General features: G+C 46.5%; 2 protein-coding genes across 8 annotated transcripts; one reads left to right on the top strand and one right to left on the bottom strand.

The window, feature by feature from the left end:
* Window positions 1–85: 85 nt before the first annotated feature.
* On the bottom strand, window positions 86–4,362 carry sco2 (synthesis of cytochrome C oxidase 2). Of its 4 annotated transcripts, none has more exons than XM_084346257.1 (2): window positions 4,054–4,362; window positions 86–1,622 (listed from the first exon to the last, which is right to left on the bottom strand). In XM_084346257.1, exon 2 carries the CDS (start codon window positions 1,600–1,602, stop codon window positions 784–786), a length of 819 nt encoding a protein of 272 aa, XP_084202383.1. In that variant the 5' UTR covers window positions 1,603–1,622; window positions 4,054–4,362; the 3' UTR covers window positions 86–783. The 4 variants fall into 4 exon arrangements, with proteins under 4 accessions (XP_084202383.1, XP_084202382.1, XP_084202385.1 ...); XM_084346256.1 differs by lacking the exon at window positions 4,054–4,362 and adding an exon at window positions 3,876–4,036; XM_084346259.1 differs by lacking the exon at window positions 4,054–4,362 and adding an exon at window positions 3,944–4,017.
* A 3,921-nt stretch (window positions 4,363–8,283) lies between these two features.
* Window positions 8,284–25,204, top strand: LOC311252924 (coiled-coil domain-containing protein 136-like). 4 transcript variants are annotated; one of them, XM_084346582.1, is made up of 10 exons: window positions 8,284–8,386; window positions 11,952–12,149; window positions 14,362–14,631; window positions 14,726–14,800; window positions 15,140–15,439; window positions 16,555–16,672; window positions 16,779–17,004; window positions 17,217–17,351; window positions 21,096–24,900; window positions 25,097–25,204. In XM_084346582.1, exons 2-9 carry the CDS (start codon window positions 12,098–12,100, stop codon window positions 21,183–21,185), a joined length of 1,266 nt encoding a protein of 421 aa, XP_084202708.1. In that variant the 5' UTR covers window positions 8,284–8,386; window positions 11,952–12,097; the 3' UTR covers window positions 21,186–24,900; window positions 25,097–25,204. The 4 variants fall into 4 exon arrangements, with proteins under 4 accessions (XP_084202708.1, XP_084202707.1, XP_084202705.1 ...); XM_084346581.1 differs by having other exon boundaries at window positions 21,096–24,919; window positions 25,109–25,204; XM_084346579.1 differs by lacking the exon at window positions 25,097–25,204 and adding an exon at window positions 19,244–19,358 and having other exon boundaries at window positions 21,096–21,184.
* The last annotated feature ends 475 nt before the right edge of the window (window positions 25,205–25,679 follow it).

The following is a 25,679-nucleotide window of genomic DNA, read 5'->3' as shown; positions in this document are numbered from 1 at the left end:
ATTTTGGCACGTTCCTATCAGAACCAGGAGAACCAAAGACGTCAGCGCCTCCTGATTGTTACTTCCTGTTTGTGAGGAGACACAATGAGAACTGAACACTTTTATTTGGTGCTCGAACCAAAAACTCAAAGAAACAGCAGATTTTCACTCGTCGAGTTTTCATGAATCATAAACGTGATTTTCACATCAGTCAGTCTTAAACACTTCCTGTTTGACAGAGTTCAGTTAAATTCACATGTTCTGGTGTAAATGATTCTGACCCAGTCCAGCAGATCTCAGCTGCAGCGACCTTCAAAGATTCGTCCAGTAAAAGTGTTTCGGTCTCTGTCAGCCTGAAGTTGTTCAGTTCCACAGTCTGACACCAGGACAGAGAAACCTCCGGTCTCCAGGTGAGCTGAGCTCACTGAAACACTCAAGGTCTTGCTGGCAGTTCTTGGAGGTAAAGTCCAGACTCCTGGTGAATGAGACGACACGGCTCTTCTTACTGAACCGGTCTGAGGAATAAGGACCTGAGCTGTCGGACTGAAACACTTCTAGTGGACAGAACTGCTGCAGTCGGACCAGAGGATTACAGGAGGCTGAAAACATGACAAACGTACAGGATACAGACTACAGGTTATTATGGGATGGAAACATCTTTCTGAAGATAAAATCATTTACAGATCCTCCTCTATCTGACACACTGGACCTTCAGACAGTCAGCTGATGGCTGGTTCTGACGGTGTGACTGCTTTGACGTGTCTCTTGCAGCTCAGTTTAAATATCTCAGGACATGTATTGACTTTATAGTCTGACGTAGTTGATGATGTGGTTCCTGACGCTCTCAGTGATCTGCTCCTGGTTCTTCATCCTGTTGTAATAATCCAGGAACAGCCCGTCAGGGTTGATCAGGTAGATCAGGATGGTGTGATCCACGATGTAGTCCCCGTCCTCGTCTTTGGGTCCGGGGCTGGCGTACACTCTGTAGTCCCGCCCCGCCTCTTTCACCTCCTCCGATGTCCCCGTCAGTCCAATCAGACGGGGGTGGAAGTCTTTGACGTAGCGGGCCAGCGCCGGCACGTCGTCCCTCTCCGGGTCCACAGTGATGAAGATGGGCTGGACGGGCGGCAGCGAGGTGTTCTGGTCCAGAGCCGACACCACGGCGCTCAGCTTGTCCAGCTCGTCGGGACAGATGTCGGGACAGTGCGTGAAGCCAAAGTACAGCAGCACCCAGCTGCCCAGGAAGTCCTTCTTGGTTCTGCGCTGCCCCCTGTGGTCCAGGAGGCTGAAGTTGCCCTGACCCAGAGCCACCTGCTTCAGCTGCTCCACCCGCTGCTGCCGCAACTTCTGCTGCTTCTCCGAGTAGACGAACAACCAGACGGAGAGCAGACCGCCGCCGAACAGCAGCGTGACCACCAGGCGAGTCCTCAGCTTCAGTTTAGCAGATCGAACAGACGGGTTCTCGCCCTGAGACACAAAACACCTCTGAGTGAGCTGAGGAAGACGACGACGATGAAGAAGTCGGACCTGTTGGCTCTGTGAGGTCGGCGCCGACGAGACCTGAGGAAGACCTCTCAGGAGTCTTCCTCCAACACGCAGATCACCCACAATGCACCTGAACATCTTCAAATCCAAACGTCCTCCTGCACCACAAACACAAGATCAAACAGGAAGTAGATCAGATCCTGTACACCAGTAACAGTAATAATACCATGAAGTAAAAATACTCCATTACAAGTCCTGCATTCAATGTGAGGCAAGTGAAATATGTAAGTTTAATCAGAAAAATGTAGTTTAAATATGACGTTTAGTGTCCACTGAGTGTTTTCAGTGATATTTTACAGTGATTATATCTTTTATATATAAAACTTTATTTAAATTCAAACGTATAACAATCACATACATGTAGCGTGGTGAAAAACACAATACTTCTCTAAAATATGATGTAAATGTACCAAATAGCATAAAATGAAAATACTACAGTGAAGTACAAGTACACAACACGCTGCAGTACACCTTCCCACCACCGGCGGCAGCACCGCCTCATCATTCTGCGCCATCTTGGATTCTGTTAAATGTGATGACCGTCACCTGCTCCAGGACGCGTTCCGTTTCTGTTGCTGTAAACCCTCCTGACCATATATATATATATATATATAAAGGCTAGATGTCTCGTCCGCGTTGCTGGCCAACGGAGTCGAACGTCCGCACAGGTCGGCCATCTTGGTACAGGCAGCTCGCTCACCCATAACATTGTGTTGGTAATGAAACGTACTTTTTAAATAACCATAACTTGCTCAATTTTCAACCGATTTTCAAACGGTTTGGTTTGTTATAAACGTCAAAGATGTAGTGATGACACTGCATACTTATGAATAATTATGTTATGTTCTAAAAAACAGAATAATGTTCTAAAATAGGTAGACTACAATAGGCTATACATCAAGAAATGCTGCATGTTGAAATCCCCACCCTGTACAGAGATGTGTTTATGACACTGCATACTTATGAATAATTGAGGCCTTGAGACGAATAACCATACAAGTCCATATTTCCAATTTTGAATGAAAATATTTTAACACAAGAAGAGGTTGAAAGCGGATGAGTTTTGAAGAGGATTTGAGGATTTTCACATTTGCTTCCATATTACTATTATTTTTGCAAAAGCTTAATATTTGAAAAAGTGGAAAAGCTAAAAAGCTGAACTGTACAAGGCTGAAAGAGCTTAAAGAGCTGAACATGTTGATAGTTGAACGGTTTCTGTAGCTGAACGTGCTGAAGCAGTAGGAAAATGAAATTTGAAAAATTCCCCATAAGGATGAATGAGAAAACACCTCCCAAACACCTGCAGGTCTAGAAAAAAGTGTAATGGTTATGGCCAAAATATGTATACAGTGAGTAACAGGAGACATTGCTGAACCATGTGATGTGTTTTTTATTTCTGTAAAGTGAAAAATGAGGGCACAAGAGCGAGAGACAGAACCGGTACCGTCTGCTCCACTCCAGAGATTTAGGCTCAAAGTTAACACTGCAGCTTATGGCGGAGTTGCTGGAGTGCTTGTCGCTCGAGGGCTTCTACAGCCAAAAGTTTAAGTCCTACATCTGAAATAAGACCATCATCTGAAAGCCAACAAGATTTCCTACATTTCTATGTATATATTGTCTATGTGAAGTAAAAGATGTGGGACCCAAATCAAGCTGAAGAGAATTTTTTCTAAAGTTTTTGCAGCTGCTCTCCACTCTAGCGATGATGTCACCCACTCTAGCTCACGCAATACACACCCATTATAAACCCAGAAGAGGAGCTAAAAATCCTTCAAACTAAAACTGTGATGATTTCTTCGAAGAGAAGAGAAAAGATGTGATTTCAACATGTTCAAGCATCCAGAATTATAACCACGTTAATGACGTTTGTAAGAAACCAAACTGTTTGTAAATCCGTCAGGGTTTCAGCGAGATAAGAGTGTTAGTGTTTGTGCAGATCACTGACTTTACCTCAGGTTCAGCAGATACAGCCGGAGAGCTAACCTGTACCAAGATGGCCGACCTGTGAGGACGTTCTGGACTCCGCCGTCAGACATCAGCCTTTATATATATATCTATGGTCCTGACAGCCACACACGTGCCCCTGAACGGTGACTAGAGAGGCTGAACGTCCCTGAGGCGGGTTCATATTCTCATGTCCATACGATGAGTTACGTTTATCTGCACTGACTGTCAGAAAGTGTGGCTGCACTGGGCGAACCGAACAGGACCGCCCGTCTGACCCGTCTGTTAGCGGACTGCGCTGGTTCCGACGCTAACACAACAAACAGCTGATCAGTTTAAAGCTGACAGATAACTGAGGGTCAACATATCGAACTAGCCTGAGAAGCTAATGTGCGGAAGTCACTAACCTGCTGCTGTAAGCTAACGTGTTAGCAGCTAACGTGCTAGCTGTTAGCTTTTAAAACGAGCCGACTACCTGCAGCCTCCGACCAGCCGACCTCTGTCCACACATGTAACTGACAGACTCACAACACAGACCCGCAACTACACAGCGAGCCGGTTGTACAACACATGAACTGTATTTACCTGAAACTCGGTTCTGTTCAGCAGATTCGACTGAACCGACAGGAACCAGGAGGAGGACACGGAGACACGAGGACACGTCCCTCAGAGAAACTCAAACATGTGATGTAGTTTGTTAATTAGCTGCCGAACAGCACAGACGAGAAACTGACAGAAATGTAGAGTCACAACATTCAGTTGTCGGTCGGTGTCAGCAGATTCGTGTCGGTGCTGACTGGACCTGTAGGGCGGAAACCGTCCACAAGATGGCGCCTTAACCAGGACACAGACACTGAAGTCCAATATGAAGTCATTCAACCAGGACAGGAGGACAGTTCTGCGCTGATTATGGGTCAATGGGTCAAATGACCTGGAAGTTACTGAAAACAGTTCTGACCATGCGTCGAAGCTAATGACAAACATGATGATTTTTCATTAAAAAAAAGACACAAAAAGTCCAATAAAAACAGGTGTGTCTCATTCAACCAGGACAGGAGGACAGTTCTGCGCTGACTTTGGGTCAATGGGTCACATGACCTGGAAGACGCTGATTTTACATCGAACCTAGTGACAAAAACTATGATTTTTCATTTAAATATTAATATATAGTATAAAAAGCAGGTGTGTCTCATTCAACCAGGACAGGAGGACAGTTCGGGATTGATTATGGGTCAATAACTCAAATGACCTGGAAGTTATTGACACAAACGTAACCATTTTTCATTGTAAAAATTCATAAACAACATCAGAAGTACTTAAAGATCTGGATATTTCTGAGCTCACACAGTCACAGGTGTGTGTTGGTGGTCCGTCTCCACGGTGACGGTATAATAACGTCCCTTCACTGTCCTCTGAGTCTATTCCTGGTCCCCTGTGGACCCTGTGGGACACATCAGTAATTAATCTGTCCTCTGTCTCTCGGGCCCTCTCCACATCCTCTCTCTCTGTGGTGAAGTCAAACCTCTCTCGTCCTCTGCTGCTGCTCTCATCCTTTATTAATGAAGACACACACACACACACACACACACACACACACTCTGCAAAGTCAAGAATAGTTATTATAATAAAGATGACTAATAACAGTAAATCACATATTACTTTATTATCTGTCTCATATCCTGATGTGTCCTCCAGCTCACGTCACGTGTCACTGTGTTCTTGCATTTATTGATATGTAACAACAGACGTCTTCACACAGGTGAATATTTAAACTGTGTCAGTACGTACACAGTATTTTTAAAGCTCTGATCTAAAGTGAAAATGTTATATGTTGCTGTCATGTTGCCTTGTTATATATTTATCTTTTAATAAATCTAAATGTTCTATATTGAATCAAACATGGTGAAAATATCCACATGTTATAAATACCAGGACTGTGACCACTCACTTATCACAGGGTATTATTATATATCTCAGTGTATTATTGCATCATATTGTGTATTAACGTGCAGAATGATATCTTATTATAATGTGTTATTGTATAATATCACATTGTGTTGTATCAGTCAGATACGTCACTTTTCACATCTTATTATATCTGGTTTGACTTTAAAGGAGCACTTCGTAAGATCTGTCCACAATTTAATATTTAAAAAAACAGTCCAGCCAGAGTCACTTAGCCCAACAGCTAACTGAGCTACTTGCTAACAGCAGCTGCAGCAGAGTGTAGCGAGCAGCAGTCAGCAGGATGTGCTGCCTGTCGTGTTGGAGCTGTGTTTGACTTCTAGTTAATTAGACCTTCAACTTTGTTATTGTCTTTTTTATCCAACTTATCATAAAGTTGTTGTATTTTACTGAATTGCATCATAAATATGTTGGTATATCATCATGTAGTTTGTGTGTTTCTCCGTGACTTATCTTGTTTTTAAGATCCGAGATAATATCGCCTCATTATCCTTTTGAACCTTGTAACGTCTGACTGTAACAGTCTGTGACATAAAGAGCCGGACGTGTCGGCTGAACTGATCATGTCTCTGTTACATCTTGTGTGTTTAATATTGTAATGTTTCTTTAATGTTTAATATCTTAATCTGTGTTGAGTTATTAATAAGTCTGTTTAAGGTGTGAATGTGTCTCAGTGTGTCGTCTCTGTTTGATCCTCAGATGAGCGTCTCTCTGAGACCTGCAGCATCTCCTCACTCCTCCAGAACAAAGTGAAGCTCAGTGCTGCTCTGGTCTCTGTCGGCCCGTTTGAAGCCCTTATATAACCGACTGCAGCGCTGCACACAGACACACAACACGCTCACTGCAGACCACTGAACCAGTCAGCTCAACAGCACCAGACTCCCTTAACAAATGTGTCAGTTTAGTGAGTTGTTGAGTTGGAGACACTTTATAAACTGTGTGAAACTCTGTCTCTGACTGATTCTGACTGATTTGTTCCTTCTTGTAAATTCAGCAAATGTTCTCCATGAACTTCTTTCTGTCTTTGAGCAGAAACATGGCGTCTGTTTGTCTGATGGACGGGTTTGTTTCAGCAGGAAGTGACATCACATCAGGTTAATGTCAGCTGTGAACTGGCTCAGCTGTTCAGATATTTGAGCCTAAATTAAACTTCCTGAGTTGTTAATGAAGTCGCTCTGTTAGTGTTTCTGCCCCCTTGTGGCTGTTTTCTGACTGTCAGCCCTTTAAACAGCGTTTCTAAATGAAGTCGTCTCGTCTGTTTCCTGTTGACGCTCGTTAAAAGCAGGACGTCCTCGCTGGTCGTCTGCGCCTCTGTTTCCTCCCTCATCACCTTTAATGCTACCCAGCCTGGATTTGTGTTGCTTAGCAACCGCTCTGAAGTGAGAGAGGTGATGAGAGTTTGCTGCATTTCCATTTTTATCAGCAGGAGTTTGTGTGTGTGTGTGTGTGTGTGTGTGTGTTACCTGTGTTAAATCACACCTGCAGTAGCAACAGATTCTAACAAGGTTTCATATTTATGTATTTATATTTATAAATGAATAAAGTTCATATATATCAGACAAAGATGTTATTTTCACCTGCTGAGCTCAGAGTGTCAGCGTGCAGCTCGGCGGTGGAAAGATCAGTTCGTGATCTCAGGTCTTCTGCAGACGTGGAACCTGAACATGCAGGTTTGATGTTGTGAATATCTGGACGTTTAGCGTTCGGTTCTACAATCACAGGAAAGTAAAGTGTGACAGAACTTTAGCTAAATGTACAAATATTCATAAAAACAAAAATGACTGCTGCCCACAATCCCTCAGTTACATTAGCTTAGCTTCACTCCTCAGATCAAGGTCCAGAAACCAGACCGGGTCCTCCTCCTTTGGGTTTTGTTGCTGAGACCATTTAACCAAACTCCATTTAATCTTGTTTTGTTGATCGTAACAATAAACCAGGTGGAACATGAACTATGAGCCTTCTGTAAAACGTCAGGTCTTCTTGCAGATGCAGCTGAGGTCACAGCTGTTGGAGACATCTGATGTTTTAAATCAAGTCTCCAGCTGCTTCTGTTGTTCAGCAGAATGCTGCAGAAATGTTCCTTTAAAGTCACTGCACCACTGGAATTAAATCCTTGAATCATTAATTAATGAATAATTAATGAAAGACGTGTTTCCAACGTCCTCCCATTAGCAAACACACATGCATCCTGTGACACGCTCAGATGTCTTTGAGGTGTAAGAGGAAGTTTCATCTCAGGTAAAATCACATTCAGTAACGTCCTCAGCAGGAGGTGAGGAGGAGAACAGGTGAGAACAAAGCATGTTAGCTTAGCACAAAGACTGGAAGCAGGGGGAAACTGTTAGCCTAGCTCCATGAAGGCTGAAGCATCCTGTGTTCACAGGCTCGTCAGCAGGACACAGGCAGTTTAAATCTGCATCGACTCTACTCTGACTGCTGACTTCCTGTTGCAACGCTAATGTGAGCGTGTTGATGTCGACAGTCAGCACATGAAGCCGCTTTATATACATTTATATTGTACTGTATTCACTGAACTGTTTAACTGCACAGTAATGGATCGATGGAGCTGCTGATCCATTAAAAAGGAGCATTTATAACAATTTTCTGATGTTTTAAAGACTAAAATGAAAATAATCGTAGCTGCAGATATTTTCCATGTGCAGGATGAACACACCTGTCCTCACGTCAGGAAACGGTTAATAAACCACGTCACAGAGCCTCATTGTGTATTCAAGTCATGGCCTCTGTGTGTGTGTGTGTGTGCGTGTGTGTGTGTGTGTGTGTGTGTGTGTGTGTGTGTGTGTGTAGCGTGCAGTGACGTCGCTCTGCATCACACAGAGACGAGCCGAGGCTGAGGAGGAAATATAGGACAACAGGAGGAGGAGGAGGTCTGCAGCAACACACTGGATCCATCCAGACACAGCAGAGCAGCTCCATCTGCATCGACACACAGGTACTCTTTGTTGTTATTCTGTGTGTGTGTGTGTGTGTGTGTGTGTGTGTGTGTGTGTGTGTGTTGATCACTGTGACATGTCTGCAGCGGTGAGACGACACATTTTATATCAGAGGACGAACACAAAGGAAGGTCACTCAGAGGAAACAGCTGGACTCTGCAGGCAGATATCAGCTGATCGGAGCCGTGCTGGAAAGTAACTGAGTACTTTTACCCAAGTGCTGTGTTTAGATACACATTTTGGTACTTGTACTTCAATTGAGCATTATTATTTTCTGCTACTTTCCAGAGAATATTTTACTTTAGTTTGACCAAATTAGTGACTTTGAAGAATCGAATGTCTAATTTATATGTTAACACGTGAATAACAGACAGACGTGACACCTGCAGCCTCATCAGGTTCTGATCCGCTGTGAGGAGAGATGTGACATTCTCTGTTCATCAAGGTAAACACCATTTAATCATGTGTTCCTTAAATGAAAGCTGGGTCTCAGATACAGGCCGGGGCAGAACCCGGTGGATGAAGTCCTGCTGGTGTTTCCACCAGCGACTGGAAGAACTGAACTTCTGCTGCATCGATGTCACAGAGTCGCTGCAGACGCGTCATTACACAGATTTGTGTCTTTTCAAGTCGGACAACGTGAAAATGCTAAATTTGCCCCATGAGCTGCTGCTCAGAGCCTCCAGCTGTGAGGAGAGTCGGTGCAGATCCAGACCTGGAGGAACAAACACCTGGAGTCTCATCAGGTTCTGATCCGGAGACGTTCCCCGACGGGAGGAGAGCTCAGATTACTTTGTAACTTGTGGTATTAAAAAGTGGATTTATCTTCAGTCCTGTTTATCAGCCTGACTGCAGCAGTGACCCGGAGGTGACCTCCACTGTCCAGAACCAGAGTCTCTGCTGAGTTCTGTCAGTGAGGTCGGCGCTGCTCGCTAGCTTACAGCCACAGTACAGTAATCTGGCTGTTTCGGGTGAATTAACACAAATGACACTGACGTGAAGTCACCACTGCTGACGAACGTTCACACGAGGTGTTTTAAAGTTTTGTTCACGTTGTTTTGTCTCGTTCTCCGACTCCTCTGACCCGGAAGAACTAAATGAAACACGCCGTTCCTTCGAGGAAACTCACGACGGGATAACGTCAGAACACGACTCAGCAACATGAAGAACAACGCTCGACTCATTTTTAGACATTTTAATGCAGAAATGTGACAGATTGAAGCTCCTGATGACGCAGAGCATCATGAACACAGAAAACATTCAGAACCGTTCATTCCTTCATGTCTGCTAAAGTCATTTAGATTCATTTCCCATCAGTCTTCTGCAGCAACAGTCCGTTTAATTAAATATCATAATAATAACAATAAACAGTGAAGAACAGATTCAACAGTATAAGAAGATAAAACAACAAATACATTAAAATAAGTGTAAACATTAAAAACATTCAATTATAAGATGAAATAACACGAGAGAGAAGTCAACTACAACTCCCAGGGTGCATTTCACCAGCTCATCGCTGAGCTACGAGCTCCACTGATAAAACTGAGAAAACATTCAGATGACACAGCCGCTGAGGCTCATGGGTATCGTAGTCTTTACAGACAGACACAAGATGGATTCTGTCACATCATCCAGCAGGTTATAGTTCTATATCCACCCAGAGAGCACCAGAACCGACCCGCATGGTCCAGTATCATAATGACCTCCTCCCCTCCTCACCTCCTCCTCTCTGTCTCCCTCCTCTCCTCCTCCTCTCTGTCTCCCTCACCTCCTCCTCTCCCTCCTCTCCTCTCCTCCTCTCCTCCTCACCTCCTCCTCTCCCTCCTCACCTCCTCACCTCCTCCTCTCTGTCTCCCTCACCTCCTCCTCTCCTCCTCTCCTCTCCTCCTCTCCTCCTCACCTCCTCCTCTCCCTCCTCACCTCCTCACCTCCTCCTCTCTGTCTCCCTCCTCTCCTCCTCTCCCTCCTCACCTCCTCACCTCCTCCTCTCTGTCTCCCTCCTCTCCTCCTCTCCCTCCTCTCCTCCTCACCTCCTCCTCTCCCTCCTCACCTCCTCACCTCCTCCTCTCCCTCCTCTCCCTCCTCACCTCCTCACCTCCTCCTCTCCCTCCTCTCCCTCCTCACCTCCTCACCTCCTCCTCTCCTCCTCACCTCCTCCTCACCTCCTCACCTCCTCCTCTCCTCCTCTCTGTCTCCCTCCTCACCTCCTCTCCTCCTCTCCCTCCTCACCTCCTCACCTCTCCTCACCTCCTCACCTCCTCCTCTCCTCCTCTCCCTCCTCACCTCCTCACCTCCTCCTCTCTGTCTCCCTCCTCACCTCCTCTCCTCCTCTCCCTCCTCACCTCCTCCTCTCTGTCTCCCTCCTCACCTCCTCTCCTCCTCTCCCTCCTCACCTCCTCACCTCCTCCTCTCCTCCTCTCCCTCCTCTCCTCCTCACCTCCTCACCTCCTCCTCTCCTCCTCTCCCTCCTCACCTCCTCACCTCCTCCTCTCCCTCCTCACCTCCTCTCCCTCCTCACCTCCTCTCCTCCTCACCTCCTCCTCTCTGTCTCCCTCCTCACCTCCTCCTCTCCCTCCTCACCTCCTCTCCCTCCTCACCTCCTCTCCCTCCTCTCCCTCCTCACCTCCTCTCCTCCTCACCTCCTCCTCTCTGTCTCCCTCCTCACCTCCTCTCCTCCTCACCTCCTCTCCCTCCTCTCCCTCCTCACCTCCTCTCCTCCTCACCTCCTCCTCTCTGTCTCCCTCCTCACCTCCTCACCTCCTCCTCTCTGTCTCCCTCCTCTCCTCCTCACCTCCTCTCCCTCCTCACCTCCTCTCCTCCTCACCTCCTCTCCCTCCTCACCTCCTCACCTCCTCTCCTCCTCTCTGTCTCCCTCCTCTCCTCCTCTCACTCCTCACCTCCTCCCCTCCTCACCTCCTCTCTGTCTCCCTCCTCACCTCCTCTCCCTCCTCTCCCTCCTCACCTCCTCTCCTCCTCTCACTCCTCTCCTCCTCACCTCCTCTCTGTCTCCCTCCTCACCTCCTCTCCTCCTCACCTCCTCTCCCTCCTCACCTCCTCTCCCTCCTCACCTCCTCTCACTCCTCACCTCCTCCTCTCTGTCTCCCTCCTCACCTCCTCTCCCTCCTCTCCCTCCTCACCTCCTCTCCCTCCTCACCTCCTCTCCTCCTCTCCTCCTCACCTCCTCTCCTCCTCTCCTCCTCACCTCCTCTCCTCCTCACCTCCTCCTCTCTGTCTCCCTCCTCACCTCCTCTCCCTCCTCACCTCCTCTCCTCCTCACCTCCTCCTCTCCCTCCTCTCCCTCCTCACCTCCTCTGTCTCCCTCCTCACCTCCTCTCCCTCCTCACCTCCTCTCCTCCTCACCTCCTCTCCTCCTCACCTCCTCCTCTCCTCCTCTCCTCCTCTCTGTCTCCCTCCTCACCTCCTCCTCTCCTCCTCTCCCTCCTCACCTCCTCTCTGTCTCCCTCCTCACCTCCTCTCTGTCTCCCTCCTCACCTCCTCTCCCTCCTCACCTCCTCTCTGTCTCCCTCCTCACCTCCTCACCTCCTCCTCTGTGTCTCCCTCCAGCTTCAGGAGGATGAAGGGGCTGCAGCGGCTCAGTCTTCCCGGAGCGTGAGGAGCTTCCCTGGGCTCGTCCTCCTCGTGCTGCACCTCCTCAGCTCTCCTCCTCCGTCTGTCAGCAGCTGCAGCGTCTCTCCTCCATCAGCCAGAACATGGACGGACTCCGGCTGCCGCCCGTCATAGAGGAGGTTCTGGACCCGTCCGGTCAGTGTGCTTACATGTCGTCTGTGTCACCATCTGAACTGCAGTTAATAACATGTGGTCCGTCAACACGCTGACACTTCCTGCAGGCGTTTCACAATAAAAGCATGGCTTCGCTCCGGTCGTCCTCAGAGGACTCGACAGTCGTTCTGGTCATGAACATTAAAGATAAACAGACACATGAACACTGGCAGCTCTCTGAAGCCACACATGATGACACTGTAAAGAGAGAGAGCATCAGACGTCTCCATGCAGCTCGTCTGCTGTGATCAGTCTGCAGAGAGAGATCAGCACCTGATCTGAGGAGGCCATGTTTACTGCTGGACGTGCGGTCGAGCTACATGCTAACACCTTTAGCTCAGCAGCAAGTTTTAGCTAAACGTACAAATATTCATAAAAACAAAAATGACTGCTGCCCACAATCCCTCAGTTACATTAACTGAGCTTCACTCCTCAAATCAAGGTCCAGAAACCAGACCGGGTCCTCCTCCTTTGGGTTTTGTTGCTGAGATCACAGCAGACGAGCTGCATGGAGACGTCTGATGTTAAATCATCTCCAGCTGCTTCAGGTGTTCAGCAGAACGCTCCAACTCTGTTTTACTGTGAAGCTCCAGAAATGTTCTGTGGACTACGAGACTTCACCTGACTTTATATCATCAGGAGGAGATGATGGCTGAGCCTGACTTTATATCGTCAGGAGGAGACGATGACTGAGCCTGACTTTATATCGTCAGGAGGAGACGATGACTGAGCCTGACTTTATATCGTCAGGAGGAGACGATGACTGAGCCTGACTTTATATCGTCAGGAGGAGACGATGACTGAGCCTGACTTTATATCATCAGGAGGAGACGATGGCTGAGCCTGACTTTATATCATCAGGAGGAGACGATGGCTGAGCCTGACTTTATATCATCAGGAGGAGACGATGGCTGAGCCTGACTTTATATCATCAGGAGGAGACGATGACTGAGCCTGACTTTATATCATCAGGAGGAGACGATGGCTGAGCCTGACTTTATATCATCAGGAGGAGACGATGGCTGAGCCTGACTTTATATCATCAGGAGGAGACGATGGCTGAGCCTGACTTTATATCATCAGGAGGAGATGATGACTGAGCCTGACTTTATATCATCAGGAGATAATAATAATAATAGGCTGATAATATTTGACATTTTTCTGCGTGAATCAGATTTAAACCGAACCTTTAAAGCTGCGACAGTATTTGTAAGAAAAGCTGATGTTTGAGTCTCATCCCCAGCAGACGTTGGTGATCGTCGTTACCTGACGAGTTGAGAATGAGACTAAAAAACAGCTTTTCCTACAAATGGCAGCGTCTGAGAAACAAAGATGAAACAAGACGACAGATGAGATGAAAATAAAGAGCGAGAGGAGCCGATGGCAGGAGGAAGAAGATCAGACTGATTATTGAACGATGCTACTGCTGCCAGCGTGTGATTGGCTGCCTGCCAGGAGACCCAACCAATCAATAGGCAGAAAGGACCTGCAGGAAGTGAGCGAGCAGCAGAACTGCAGTCACAATATGAAGACTTTAATGAGTCTCCCACCGCTGAAGTCACACTGTGATAATCAATACATCTAATTAATGATCAGCGAGGTGATTGTTAATTTACTTACAGGAAACACTTTGATGTAACTGTTGAGTCACAACTGAAGATCTTTATCGATTAAAACATCTGAGACACAAACGCTTTAAAGCTGTTTTCTCAGACCTGCTGTGATGTCACTTCCTGCTCTGTATGAAACAGGCTGGTACAGCCATGCTGCCACAAACTGACACTTTTTACAAGGAAACAAACAACTGACTGTTTTCATTTAATGCTGAATTTACAAGAAGGAGACGATGATTCAGAGTCTGTCAGAGACAGAGTTTCACTACGTTAGAGAGTTTGTTTTAACTCATGGTTTAATGTAGATTTGAGTCTTTGAGTTTTTAATTCCTGCATTTATTTACTTTATATTTTAGTTTCCTGTCTGAGTCGCTGACTGTCTCCTCCACCTTCATGTTGTGTTCCTCCGTCATCACCACCAGATGGAGCCAGTTTCTAAAAGACAGTTCTTCTTCTGGTCCAAAATAAAAGTGAAACGTTGTCATTTGTGTTTAATAAGTGAAATGAATTTGTTACATGAGTAAAATGAACGTGTGATTGTGATCAGCTGACGTCGGTCTCTGCTCTGTGTTGCTGTGAAGACGAGCTGTGTGAGCTGAAGGTGGAGAAGCCCATCATGTTGGGGGAAACTCTGACGGCCAAAGAGAGGGAGTCTCTGGAGGAGAAGGAGGAGACGCTGCAGGAGGAAGAGAAGGAGGTGACAGAGGAGAAGGAGGAGGAGCAAGGAGGAGAGAAGGATGAAGAGGAGGACCTGGAGGAGCTCAGAGCTCAGGTGTTGCAGCTGCTGCTGGAGCTGGATGAGACCAGAGAGGTTTCCCACCGACACGAGGAGAGTTTCCTGGAGCTGCAGGGTCAGTGCTCCACTGCTCCCCTGCTCCCCTGGTATCAAGTTCAGATGTATTGATTTTATTGATTTCGTGTCTGTTTCTTCTTCTCTGATCTCAGGTCTGTTAGAAGACGAGCGACTGGCGAGCGCTCATCAGGCCGAGAGCTTCACCAGACAGATCCAGAGACTGCAAGGTACAAACTCAAGAGACTGTGCATCAGACAAAACCAATGAAAACATGTAACGGCCAAACTTTCTGAAATAACTTTACAAAAATGACGCTCACCTTCCAGAAGTGTCCTCACCTCTGAGAGATCTCCTGTTCACTAGACCAGGTAGTGTTTAAGTAACTTTGACTCCTGAAGTACAGACTAGAACTCATTTGTCTTTCTTCTCGAGTCATTGAACATCAGAAGCTCTCGTTTAAGTCACATTTTATAATTCAGGACATTTGCTGGAAAAGTTCCTTCTTACTCTTGTAGACAGAAATATGAAGCTGACCTGGTCAAGCGTTGCTTCCTCTCCTCCTCCAGCTCAGCTCCGGTCGGTCCAGGAGGAGATGGACAGTCTGGAGGAGGAGAAGGAGAGCGAATTGGAGGAGGTGCAGGAGGAGCTCCGCTCGGCCCACGAGGAGGTGCTGATTCTGCAGCAGGCGGCCGAGGAGGCGGCGGCGGAGAGGGAGAACGACATCGCCTCCCTGCAGGAGGAGCTGTGTCGGCTGCGGGCGGAGCTTCAGCGTCTCCACGCCACGGCGCAGGAGTACGAGCTGGAGATCACGACGCTGAGAGCTGAGATCAACATGAAGAGTCAGAACAAAGACGCTCACAGACACGGTAACTTATTACTCTGGTAATCAGGTACAAACCTGTTGATCTGATCGATTCTATGATCGTAGGTTTGTATTTTCTACTTCTGTCCTCCAGTAAACAAACTATCAATCACAGGAGTTCCTTAAATAATCATTCAGTTGACTTAAAGTTCAACTTTAAATACATTTAGTTACTTTTCGTTGTCAAAATCGAATGAAAATTGTTTTTTGATATATCAGAAATATCCAAGATGATCCTTTTCCTCACAGCTGGCTACACTGTAGGGAACATCAGAGTGTCTGTGTTACGCTGTAGGGAACAACAGAGTGTCTGTGTTACACTGTAGGGAACATCAGAGTCTCTGTGTTATGCTGTAGGGAACAACAGAGTTTCTGTGTTACGCTGTAGGGAACAACAGAGTCTCTGTGTTACGCTGTAGGGAACAACAGAGTTTCTGTGTTACGCTGTAGGGAACATCAGAGTGTCTGTGTTACGCTGTAGGGAACATCAGAGTCTCTGTGTTACGCTGTAGGGAACAACAGAGTCTCTGTGTTACGCTGTAGGGAACATCAGAGCATCTGTGTTACGCTGTAGGGAACATCAGAGTCTCTGTGTTACGCTGTAGGGAACATCAGAGCATCTGTGTTACGCTGTAGGGAACATCAGAGCGTCTGTGTTACGCTGTAGGGAACATCAGAGTCTCTGTGTTACGCTGTAGGGAACAACAGAGTCTCTGTGTTACGCTGTAGGGAACATCAGAGCGTCTGTGTTACGCTGTAGGGAACAACAGAGCCTCTGTGTTACGCTGTAGGGAACAACAGAGCGTCAGTGTTACACTGTAGGGAACAACAGAGTGTCTGTGTTACACTGTAGGGAACATCAGAGTGTCGGTGTTACGCTGTAGGGAACAACAGAGTGTCGGTGTTACACTGTAGGGAACAACAGAGTGTCTGTGGTACGCTGTAGGGAACATCAGAGCGTCTGTGTTTTCACTAAGTTGTGGTTTAACTTGTCATCCACTGACAACAATTTTTAAAGCGAAACATTAATTTATATGTGTAAAGTAACTAAAATGATCAGATAAACGCAGTGATAAAAAAAACCTCTTGATTATCATTCATTAAAACGTTTGTGTTCAGGCGACGTGAGTCAGCTGAAGGAGGAGTTCGTCTCTATGACAGATGAACGTCAGACTCTGACCAGCGACAACAAAGAGCTGAGCAGCAAAGTGGAGCAACTGCAACAGCAACGAGACACGTGAGTGGTCCAACCAGCCTTCAATCAACCTGCAGCAACACAAACATCACATGTTACACATTCTTGAGTGGACTTGTACTGACTGCTGTGTCCTCCTGGTTTACAGGTGCGATGATGTGTACCTGGCAGTCAGAGTGGAGGGCGACACTAAGCGTGAGCAGGACGACCAGGTGAAGGCCGACTCTTACATCACCCTGTCTCAGTCCGGTCCTGAACATGCAGAGGATCCAGACTCCTCATCAGTCCAAGAGAAGGTCTGCAGCTCGGAGATCAACACCCTGAAGGTCCAGCTGAGACAAGCCGAGGAGACGGCTCACAAAGTCCAGAGTGAGGTAACATCAGCGTTTATCACCGAACTGCCTTCAGTTTGGACACAACTTCACTGCAGCAACATCTACGAGTACTCTCAAAAACTTCTGCATTTGTGATTGCTGTTTGTTGTCGTTGGTGCCTTTCTGCATTCATGGCACCAGGTCCAGTATCCTGCTGGTCTCACTGATTAATCAGTTTAGCTCTTTTTTGAACCAGTCTTTCTTTCTGTCAGTGTGATGGTTTGAAGGATGAACTGGTTGAGCTGCAGCAGCTGTACGACAGCAGCCAGCGGGAGCGGGTGGCGCTCGAGCAGGAGCTGCAGCGCTGCAAGGCCGAGCTTCAGAAACTGATGGGCAGGAAGTCACAGGTGAGAGGCCAAAGGTCAATGGCTCAGGTGCTTTGGTAAATGACGGGGTGTTTTCTTAATGTCACTTAAATGTGATTCCTGTCTTTCCTCCTGCATCAAAATCTGTTTTTAATTAGCTAAGATTTTCTTCACGTTGGTGCATCAGTGCGCTCGGTATCATGTGACCTACAGTTCAGGGTTAAAACTTCAGGAGTCAATAAATGAAAATCATGTAATTGTGGAAAAATAAAAATAAATCATTAAGGTAAGTGCCACGCAGAACACACAGGAGAAGAATCTCTACCTTCACACCAAAACATGTTTGACAATATTCAAATCCATGATCTTCACCATGAAGTCTGTCCGTCTGTGCTGTATGCATGTGGGTGGATAACAGCTTGGCTGAAACTCTGTGGACGCCTCATCTGTCATTTTACTTTCTGGTTTGCAGTCGGTGCAGCTCTGCTCATGTTGCTGGTTTTTGAGCGTTCTGTTGTGAGCTTCTTCTTAACATCTGTCGCTACTGGGCAGTTTGTTTTTGTCAAAGTAGTCATCTGTTTGTTTCTACTTCTGCTCTACTTACAGCTTCCTCTGCACAGCCGCCTGGAAGGGTCAAATATTCAAATGTCAAGTGATGAGAAAACAGTGAAAGTCAAAGTCCATCTGATTGGCTGATAATGTCTCATGTGTGCATCATCTCCTCAAGGATAGTTCAGTCCAAACATCCAGATCTGGACCTCACTATAGTCCATTCAATGTCAGACTCAAAAAGGACTTGCAACTCAGCTTTGACTTAAACACTAATGACTGAAACCCAAAGACTTAAATGAGATGACCTCCCCGTTCCCAAAGCACTGGAGTCTCGGTATCAGCTTGACTTTAGACAAGACATGGGATGAGTGTCAAGTCTTGGCCCCTTGGTACTGGCTTGTTAGAACTTGGACTTGAGAATCAACATGGGAATGTCAGGACTTAACTACCGATCTTGATTGTAACTTGACTATGAACTTGAGATTCGACTGCCTGAGACTAGACTTGGTACTTGATTTCAGTTATTTGACTTGGAACAAAATTCTACTTGCATGACTTGAAAGTTGGTTGTGACTTGATTTGTTGTGAAGACTTCGTCCCAGGCTGGAGATTTACTTGATTTGAGACGTGACTCGGTGGAGGGAAGAGCTTGGGACTTGCTTATCTGAGACACTTGGGGCTTCACTTTCTCGACTTGGGACTGACTGTCTTCATCCGACTTGAGGTTTGACTTTAGATTTGGGACTTGCCTCTCCGACACATAGTCAGGCCGTCGTGACTTGGGAATTGTAAACACATCATTTGTCCCACCTGTGCTCCTCTCTGTTATATCATTCACTACTTTCTCCATAGTTGTAGTTTACCTCATGGCTAACCGTTACCCATACTGCATTGCTGCTGACGCTCCCAAGTTGATCACAAAGGCAGCGCTTCAAAGTGTCGGCAGAGATCTTTAAATGACAAGACGTAGATGTTTTTAACTCTCTGGTGGTGATAATCTGCTACCAAAGCTCTCCATCTTGTCTTTAACCATCTTTGGTGTCGTTCTCTGATTGCCTGCACTTTCTGTCCCCTCCCTCGTCATGTTTTCATCGGATCGCCGTCACCCGTCTTTCACATGAACTTTACACGATGAACTTTATCAAATTCTGTGCAAATTTGATGGTTGTTGATGCTCAGCCTGCCGGCCTGTCGATCCTGCTCTCCTTTCTTTTTCTGTCCATTATTTGATCTGTTTTGTCTGTTTTGGTTGGCTTCACGCTCGCTTCTCTTCCCGACACATTCTGACTTTATTATTCTGATTATTTTATGGTTTTTATTTTCTCTTACCACACTCCTCTCTCCATGCCCCCCTACACTCCTGCCTTTTGTCTTTTCCCCAGAACTGCACTCGTCCGTCAGAGCCCCCTGTCCTCTCCATCCCCTTCATAGGAATGATTGTAATAGTGGCCTTGATTTGGTGCTGGTGGGAGGAGCTGGCATCCTAGAGGGGACCAGGTATGGCCACGCCCTTCTTTCTCTACCAGACGCTCTGCCTCTTTTAGCATTCGAGAGTGGCTGAATCATGTGGGTACAACCAAGTCCCACCGCAGGTTAATGACCATAATAAGTCAAAAAGAAGTAGTTCGTCTGACGTGTGGTCTGACGAAGTCTGTTTGTCTTTGTTGTGAATGTCCAAACCTGCAGTCATGTCCTCTTCCAGCTGCAGGCGCCACCTCACTGATCTCTGACAGAACGCACATTCGAGTGTCCTTTGTGGAAACCAGACACGCTGCACACCTTTACACCACGCCGACCTCCACAACCCCGAAGGCAAAGTTACATCTCCTCCTGATGATATAAAGTCAGGCTCAGTCATCGTCTCCTCCTGATGATATAAAGTCAGGCTCAGTCATCATCTCCTCCTGATGATATAAAGTCAGGCTCAGTCATCGTCTCCTCCTGATGATATAAAGTCAGGCTCAGTCATCGTCTCCTCCTGATGATATAAAGTCAGGCTCAGCCATCGTCTCCTCCTGATGATATAAAGTCAGGCTCAGCCATCATCTCCTCCTGATGACTGGAGATGATGGCTGAGCCTGACTTTATATCATCAGGAGGAGACGATGGCTGAAGGTTTTAGTTCTGGTGAACTGTTGGTTTAAATGCTTGAAGAGAAGTGACTCCATTGAAATGAGCGTCCACACATGAAGCTCCACTGTCATGGCCTTCTCCTCCAATCAGAGCTGAGGTCAGCTGACAGCTGAGGCGTGTTAAATACATTCAGTTTAGAGCAGAGCGAGGCTGACGAGTGTGTGTCTGTGTCTGTGTGTGTGTGTGTGTGTGTGTGTGTGTGTGTGTGTCTGTGTGTGTGTGTGTGTCTGTGTGTGTGTGTGTGTGTGTGTGTGTGTGTGTCTGCATGTGTGTGTGTGTGTGTGTGTGGTCAGAAGCTGTCAGTCTGAAGCTGAGGGAGGGAAGGGATCGACTTACAGGAAAAGATCCACACACACACACACACACACACACACAGACACACACACACACACACAGACACACACACACACACACACACACAGACACACACACACACACACACACACACACACACACACAGACACACACACACACACACACACACACACACACACACACACACACACAGTGTGTATGGAGGCTGATTACTGCCACAACAAACATCAGACAGATGAGGAATTTGTTAATTTAAAAAAAAAAGATTCAGTCAAAGTTTCATCATAATTTTGACTTTGTCATATTTCTATTATTTATTTTGTGAGTTTTGTTTTTGGCACTAATCTTGACTTTCAGAGAGACATTTATGAAATTAAACCCCAAATCGCCCCAATATTACTTAATATCAATATTACTTAATATTGATATGTTGCTATTTTCTAATAAACAGATAATAAATATCTGGTCATTTCTTTCATACATTTCCAGGAAGCTTCTGCTGTCATGACATCATAATGTCCCTAATTGAAATTATGAGCAGAAGCTGGACAGAAAGTATCTGGAAGTTTGTTGTAGATGTAAAGAAATCACCGAGTGTTTGCTGGAAAGTATCAGAGTGTGAATGGTGACGTCAGGCTGGACTGAGGCTGGAGTTACTGACTGTGGTCGTTGTTGTGATGTTCTGTAAAATGAAGAGTGACTGAAAAGTTCAGCCAGTTGCTGTTTCTGCTCTTCATGTTTCCAACGCGACTCGTCCGCTGACATCGTCCGTGTCTCTCTCGGCAGAGTGGTGCTGGAGGCTGGAACCTGGCGGTGGCAGCGGTTGCCGTGGCAGCCATTGTAGTTCTGGTCGTCCCCAGCTTCACCAGGGCCTGAGGACTACACAGGAAGTGACCTCGCCGGGAAGTCTGGGATTGTGGGATCGTCAACCATCCAGCGCCGCCCTCATACATGTCGCTGTCCTGATGTCTGCTCGTTGCATCGCTCTGTCCGGTGGATCGGCACCGGCAGGACGCTTTCACCCAAACGCCTCAGACAGCAGTGAGTTCTGGAGGGAGAAGCAATAAGATCGTCGTCCATAAAGACTCTCAGCTCTTCCTGCAGGTGGTCAGCGGGGGTTCACTGATCGGCTGCCGGGCTTTCAAACATCCACCGTCGTGATCCGAGAGTCCAACTGCAGCTTATCGTTTTACACATTTCAGAACGTTTCGTGGTTTTCAGAAATGACCAGACGAAAATCATTTAAAGTGTTTACTGCTCGATGGTGGAAGAAGTACTTTGATTATTTATTTAAAAAATACTCAGTTACAAGTAAAAGTCCTGCATTCAAAAATATTCCTGTCATAAAAATACACACGAATCTTCAGCGAGTATCAAACATGAAGTCCAGATCAGCCGCAGAGTCGAGTCATTACACACGATTCATTAATGAAACTGTCTGAACTTGAAAACCAGCAAGTAACAACATTAATACCAACAGTGTTTCGCTTGAAGCTGCTGGAGTAGAACAGAAAAGTAACGTACGTATTTATTTCCTGCGATGTTCTTTGAATGAAAAGCTGTCGTGGAAAAAGACGAAATCAGATAAATCTCAAACTCTCGTTTTAAACAAATGGTTCTGAAGTTCGTGCTGCAGATTTGAACATGTTATTCCTCAACAGTTGCTGTGAAACACATTGTTTTCTGACTGTTTGACGTCACCACAGTCTTTTAATCACACGTTCATGTAGAAACATCAGCGCAGCTTCAGGTCAACAGAAGTTGATGTGAGCAGCTGCAGGAACGGAACCAGACTTCCGGCTCACGACGGGGCTGTTCGGCCCGGTCAGCCCAGTGACACCGCTCACAGTTACTGTGCTCGTATCATTTACCAATTCACTGATTCAGTAATTTATAAGTTAATGTTTAGAGACGATTTAATATCCGTCCAACAGCTGACGTCGTGTCAGCTCCAAAGGTTTCGCCTTATTTCTCCTCGCTGGACCAACAGAACATTTTGCACTCGTTGAGCTGAAGACTGAAGCAACGTAGCAGAAAACATCTGATTGTTCGTGTTTTAAATCATCGACTCTGCTTCCGTCCTGTTCAGTGCTGAATATTATCACATACACGTCCAAAAATCATCATTAATGTGATTTATTTCACAGAGAAAATCAGCAACGATCCTCTTTGTTTGAGCTGCTCGTCACACATCAGTAGAAAACGTCTGCATTTATGTCGTCACACTTTTTTGTAAACTTCAAGTTGTTTGTTGGAGCTGAAGATTATTAGTCCGACTGGTCTCACTGTGCCACTCTGGAGCTTAGACAGCTGCTTTACATGAAGGTAACGTTGGTTTATGATTTCAGAGACAGACATTGTGGAGGATGTGGGGAGAAGTGTCACTGCTACAGACTCAACACATGCAGGAAAAGTGTTTCCAGCTCCACGCGGCCTCGTTCACACGGGATCAGTGTGATTCATTAATATGAAATAATCTGACAGGACTGAAATGAAACTAAAGGGAATCGAGCCTCAACTAATTCTCTTAATAAATGAATCCTGTGTGAATGAGGTCGTTCACACGCAGATTAAAATATCTGTCTGTTATTATTTGAGGTGCTCTTCTCAGATCTGGTTTTATTGTGGCGGGTCAGATTTGATATGTTTCAGTATTTAATGGAGGGTGAATTCATCCTTATAGATTCATGTTTACATTTAATCTTTGACCAAATAATATAATCAGATGTTGTTTATGCTGAATCAGGTGTTCAGGTTGTGGTTCGTAATGATTCGTGTGATCTGTAGCAGATATTAACCAGGAGAGTCGCTGAGCGGAGGGAAGCTGCGGATCAGTGACGAGCCGCCGGTCAGAACCTTCTGAAACACTGTTCTGAGGGAAAACACGACTGTGATGAAGTGAAGGGCATTAACGAGACGAAGCCTTCAACAAACATGAAATAAACCCATAGTTATTTATTCAGTATTTAATGATTCAGTGATATGTCCATTGATTAGGCTGTGACAGGTCCTGTGCTCTACATCATCAGTAGCATGTGTCGCTAACAGCTGCTAGTTTTTGCATGACAGTTCAAACTGTAGTAACTTAAATCAGTTCTGTAAAAAACATCATCAACACCAGGAGCAGCTGATGTTTCCTCCAAAACATTATTTATTATTATTAATTACTATTAAACAGAATTAAAAGTTTGGAATGACAGAAATAAAACAGTCAACACAAGAAGCAAAGTCAACATTTCGACTTTTCCTCCCAATTTCTGAAGGAAGAAATAAAAAAGAAATCGGGAAAATAAACAGAAGTAATTGTTTGTTCACACCGAACACAAAGCAAAGTTCTGCCTGACGAGTCCGAGCGCAGGATCGCTGTGTTCATCCACCTTCACTGCTGCAGTCCGACGACAGGAGTGAAGATGCAGCTCTCCTCCCGTCGGTCAGAGCAGAATCTGCTGAGAAGGTTCGGATCTGAACATCGTCTCTTCACTTCTGTTCGTTGACTTTGTTTGTGATCGAAGTGTGAGAAGATAATGTGCTCTGCTCTCTGTGGGAACAGACCACGAGTCAAAAATCTTAATTATGATTAAAGTCAAAAGTTTGAAATCTTTAAATCTGAGTCAAAGCTGAGAGATAATAAGACAATTTGAACAAACTTTTGGTTTAGACAGATTTTTCTGACTGTCTCATAATTTTGACTCATTGAATCTGATCTTTTCATTCTGACTTTGAGTATTTTATTTGTCTTTCCTAACGTTTAATCTATCTTTTTGTTGTGTCTGGGCTTCCGTAGATCCGACCCTGCGGCCTGTTGTCTCTCGTCCTGGTCTTTGTGTCTCTTGATGTCAGTAACGTGTCTGTTGTCTCTCTGAGGTTTGGTCGCAGGTGTGGACGCTGCCTGAACGTTCGTTAACGATCCTGTTGTGTCTGCGTGTGATTAAAAACACGGCGTCCTGCTGGAGGCTGCACTGACGTTCGGACTGTAGGAACGACTGACGAGTCCCCAGATGTTTCTAATGTAGCAGCAGAGACGACGGACTGACAGACGTTAGCCGGCTGTAGCTGCTCAGCGCTGCATGTTAGCTTTAGCCAAGTAGCCTTTCTGCATGAAACGTAGCTTCAGACGCTGTCTCAGCTGTTAGCTCGCAGTGTTAGCATGAGCGCTGTAATCCGACTCTTCCATTTGTTCATTTATGACTATTTTTGTAGTAAAAAGTTAAAAAGTCTTTAAAATCTTCTGTTTCAGTTTCATCTCTGAGTCCACAACTCACAGCTGACTGTTAGCTTAGCATTAGCTTAGCACACAGACTGGATGCAGGGTGCTAATTACATTAGTTCGTTTAGGTAACAGTCAGTGATGGAATGTAACTAAGTACATTTACTCAAGTTCTGTGTGTCAGGGTGAGGGGTCAGGGGTCAGGTGTGAGGGGTCAGGTGTCAGGGGTCAGGTGTGAGGGGTCAGGGGTCGGTCAGGTGTGAGGGGTCAGAGGTCAGGTGATGGAGGCTCAGAGATGAAACTGATCATGTGACACGTTTAACTCTGGACGACAAGATGACTCCAGAAAACTTTCTAACTCGTCAAGTTATTGTTTTGTCAGAGGTGAGGGGTCAGGGGTCAGGTGTGAGGGGTCAGAGGTGAGGGGTCAGGTGTCAGGGGTCAGAGGTGAGGGGTCAGGTGTGAGGGGTCAGAGGTGAGGGGTCAGAGGTGAGGGGTCAGGGGTCAGGTGTGAGGGGTCAGGGGTCAGGTGTGAGGGGTCAGAGGTGAGGGGTCAGGGGTCAGGTGTGAGGGGTCAGAGGTGAGGGGTCAGGTATGAATGATGATGTCATGTCTGTGATTGTGTGCTGACTTGTCGAAGCAGCTGAACTCTGTAAATGAACAGATCAATAAAAAGTCTCTCACTGTTGATTCATGGTTTGATTGACACTGATCACAAACTGTGTGTCTGAACCGCACAATCGGACCTGTGCTGCTGGAGGAGGAGCAGGAGCAGGAGGAGGAGCAGGAGCAGGAGGTGGAGCAGGAGCAGGAGCAGGAGCAGGAGGAGGAGGAGGAGGAGCAGGAGCAGGAGGAGGAGCAGGAGCAGGAGCAGGAGGAGGAGGAGGAGGAGGAGCAGGAGCAGGAGGAGCAGGAGCAGGAGGAGGAGCAGGAGGAGGAGGTGGAGGAGCAGGAGGAGGAGGTGGAGGAGCAGGAGCAGGAGCAGGAGGAGGAAGAAGAGGAGGAGCAGGAGGAGCAGGAGCAGGAGGTGGAGGTGGAGGAGCAGGAGGAGGAGCAGGAGCAGGAGCAGGAGGAGCAGGAGGAGGAGCAGGAGGTGGAGGAGCAGGAGGAGGAGCAGGAGGAGCAGGAGGAGGAGGAGCAGGAGGAGCAGGAGGAGGAGCAGG

The sequence above is a fragment of the Pagrus pagrus genome, assembly GCF_965226575.1.
Source record: "Pagrus pagrus genome assembly, chromosome: 23".
Taxonomy (NCBI): Eukaryota; Metazoa; Chordata; class Actinopteri; order Spariformes; family Sparidae; genus Pagrus; species Pagrus pagrus.
The sequence above is the reverse complement of the archived record's forward strand: the minus strand, read 5'-3'. Positions and strand labels throughout refer to the sequence as shown.